At 38.2% G+C, this 3,387-nt stretch overlaps 1 protein-coding gene across 1 annotated transcript; it reads right to left on the bottom strand.

The window, feature by feature from the left end:
• Positions 1 to 1,304: 1,304 nt before the first annotated feature.
• Positions 1,305 to 2,887, bottom strand: LOC109207277 (vinorine synthase-like). Its single transcript, XM_019370167.1, has 2 exons — positions 2,545 to 2,887; positions 1,305 to 2,444 (listed from the first exon to the last, which is right to left on the bottom strand). Exons 1-2 carry the CDS (start codon positions 2,885 to 2,887, stop codon positions 1,600 to 1,602), a joined length of 1,188 nt encoding a protein of 395 aa, XP_019225712.1. The 3' UTR covers positions 1,305 to 1,599.
• Between the last annotated feature and the right edge of the window lie 500 nt (positions 2,888 to 3,387).

The raw sequence follows: 3,387 nt of genomic DNA, 5'->3' as shown, positions 1-3,387 counted from the left end.
TCTGACTTGAAATTGTAAATTGAAAGTTGACCCTGTTCTTCAAGCGGGATTCTCCTGATGCTTCTCTAACTTGAACTTGAAAACTGAAAGTTGACCCTGTTCTCTGGGCGGGATCCTCCTGATGTCTCTCCGACTTGAACTTGCAAACTGAAAGTTGACCCTGTTCTTCAGGTAGGCTCCTAGTACTTCTCTGATTTGAACCTGGAACCAATTTCTGAAATATTGCCCCTCGTTCTCCAAGTGGGTGCCTGCAACCAAAAACAATAGAACAAACAAAATTTTCTGCCCCAGTTTGTACTAGGAAGATTTGTGAGTTGTTAGTGGTACTATAAATCAACTATGCTATTGATGAAAGATACAATGATTAGAGTAAAATTACAGACTCGACTAAGATGTGAGTCTCCTGTGAGATTAAGCTTAAGGAAAACTATAAATTAAGCTTAACTAAACTAAGAATTGACCATATTCTCCAGGCGGGACCCCTGAACTCAAAGAAACAAAAGATTAACAACTAAAAACTGACCCTATTCTCCAGTCGGGACCCCTGAACTCAAGAAAAACTAGAGATTAACGACTTAATGAAACTAAAACTGACTCTATTTTCCAGGTGGGACCCTTGAACTCAAGGAAAACTAAAGACTAACCACTTAAGAAAATTAAAAACGACCCTATTCTCCAGGCGGGATCCCTGAACATAAGGAAAGCTAAAGATTAACAACATAAGGGAACTAAAAACTGACCCTATTCTCCAAGAGGGATCCCTGAACTCAAGGAAACTAAAGACTAACCACTTAAGAAAATGAAAATGACCCTATTCTCCAGGCGGGACCCTTGAACTTAAAGAATGCTAAAGATTAATAACTTAAGAAAACTAAAATTGACACTATTCTCCAGGCGGGACCCCTAAACATAAGGAAAACTAAAAACTCTTCTGACTAGGGAGAATGCCTAGGAGGTAATGGTCATCTCAAACTAGGGGAACGCCTAGCAAGTAAAAACCTTCTCAAACAACCTTTGTGCTGACCAGATTTGGGCACTGCATTTGAAAAATTCAAGCTTCCAAGCTTTGATTTGGACATAGTCTTCGTCCCTGTTTCAAACAAAGAAAACTTGTGAGTTTAAACTGGTGGTTGGTCTGTGGCCTTGACTTTCAGGGCTATGCTCCTTCACTTGCCATGATAACTTTGATTTCAACTTGAAACACCTTGCTTGTTTATTGACTAACCACTTTCTCTGTCACCCTTATCACAGAAAATACCTCTGATCCGTTCAAACCCAATACCTTCTATCTGTTGCATTGTGCTCATGAGTTAACATATACCGAACCTTTGTATTTCACATAAATCCCAAAGCACGTCAATTGTCATCAACACAGTGCGCGTACTACTCTTTCCTGACTTAAACCACTTTGATGTACTAGCCAGACTCCGCTTTGTGCAATTGGAAGGTTGGTAGAAAATTTTTAAGTGCTACAAAGTAAAAGAAGTATTCCTACAGATATCTATTGAATCTTATTGGAAGAGTCCAACTCAAATGCAATAACTGAATTGTAGCAGCGCATTAGCAATTTCTGTATCATTCTTTCTTTGTGTGTCTAGTCTAGGTAGGGTGACTGGCCTTGAGAGTTGCATAATTTAACAACTCTTTATTTTTCTCAAACATTTTCATGTCTTCTTCGCCCAAAGTAACCCAAGCTTCCACTCCACCATCCTTGGTATCTAATAATATTGTCGTATTCTTCAATTTTGGCTCAATTGTACAAAACAAAATTGGCTTCCCCCACCCAAAATCTACATCATAAAATGTGTAACCACACCAGCTAGTAAATTGATTGAAATCCACATCCTTTATGCCACTGATCAGCAAGCTTATACCGTCCCTAATAGTTTCCACGGCCTTATCCCCCTTCAATCTCTTCACATAGTTATTATCCAACTCGAATAACCCTTTTCGTATTGAAACCACCATGCTAGCTATATCTTCCTCACTCTCATGCTTAGATGCTAAAAGTAACCATACGAAGTTTCCAATATGGTGAGCATGCAATGGAGGGTCAACTCGTTTCCTCAAATTTACTACATGAGTTAGAAAAGATGGCTTTTTGGAGTTTGCTGTTAGGCACTTCCACAAAATACTTGTCACTACTTCTACACGCGAAGGTATTGGTATGTTCTCACTTGACCCCTTAATCTTGAGATTTGCAATACTAGAAGAGTTAAAAACATAAATGTTGGTACGACATGGCTCCCGAGATATAACGGCTTCACCATCTGGTACGGGTGGTACTTCAGTAGATGATGGTACGAGCGTTGCAATGGGAACAAGTTGTGTGAGCACAAAGTTGGGATTGTCTTGGCGTGCCAAAGCAGACCAGTCAGTTAGGAATGTCAATACAGAAGAAGCATCAAATATTTTGTGGGTAGCTGAAATTCCGATAACCATTCCTCCACATTCGAAGAAGGTAACTTGAACGAGAAGCAAAACGGTCGATGAAAACGACAAGTGGAAGAAAAGATTTTGTAAGTGTTTTTTCATGAGGGTTACTCATGAGAATGTCTTCCAAGCGTTGATTGTGCACAAATGCCTCGATAAATGGCACACCTTCATCGTTGCAATCCACTGAAGTATTGTTTTTTCCAAGTCTTCCTGCCAAAGGGTAATAATGAGCAAGAACTTGAGACAAGGATTTCTTCAACTGCTTTAATCTTGTTGAATTGATAGCATTTGGGTTTTGGTTATCCTCGCCAAGTTGTGGAGGAGGGTAATATAGAAGTATAGGGATGTAATTTGTAGGAGAAAACTGATCGTGAAGGGAATAATCATAGGATTTTAGGTGATTGGGAGTGGGAGAAACAGGTCTGATGAATTCTTGGGAGATTAATTCCATTATTTGTTTCCTAGTTGGTATGTTACGCCCTTTGGTTGCAGCTATGATTGCACGCATGTGATGATTTTATAGCGATAAATGCCTCGTGCTCTTTATTTCTAATGTTTCAAGCATTTAGGTGAAGTCAAAAATTGTAAGCTGCATAATCAAAATCTTGCCTAACCACAACATTTAGGACTAATTAGCTTCCTGATATGTTTGGCAATCGCATTAATCATCAGCTATTGCATAAATATTTTTCTCCCATTGTGATGATATGCAAACGGTGAACTATCTATACATGTGTTATTTTAAAAGCAACGCTAAATGTTGATAAGTATCATTTTACTTTTAAAAATAAAGTTTGCATTTGACAAAAATATCATTTTTTTTAATTTCTAGAACTCTAAAATAAACTAAAGTTTTGGCCATTAAATCTGTTCTATTTGAACTATGAAATCCTTTCCCTCCCCTTTAAGATTTATAGACAATTAACTAGGTGTCCTAATAATTTACACGTA

The sequence above is a fragment of the Nicotiana attenuata genome, unplaced genomic scaffold, assembly GCF_001879085.1.
Source record: "Nicotiana attenuata strain UT unplaced genomic scaffold, NIATTr2, whole genome shotgun sequence".
Classification (NCBI taxonomy): domain Eukaryota; kingdom Viridiplantae; phylum Streptophyta; class Magnoliopsida; order Solanales; family Solanaceae; genus Nicotiana; species Nicotiana attenuata.
This window is presented reverse-complemented; position numbering and strand designations above follow the sequence as displayed.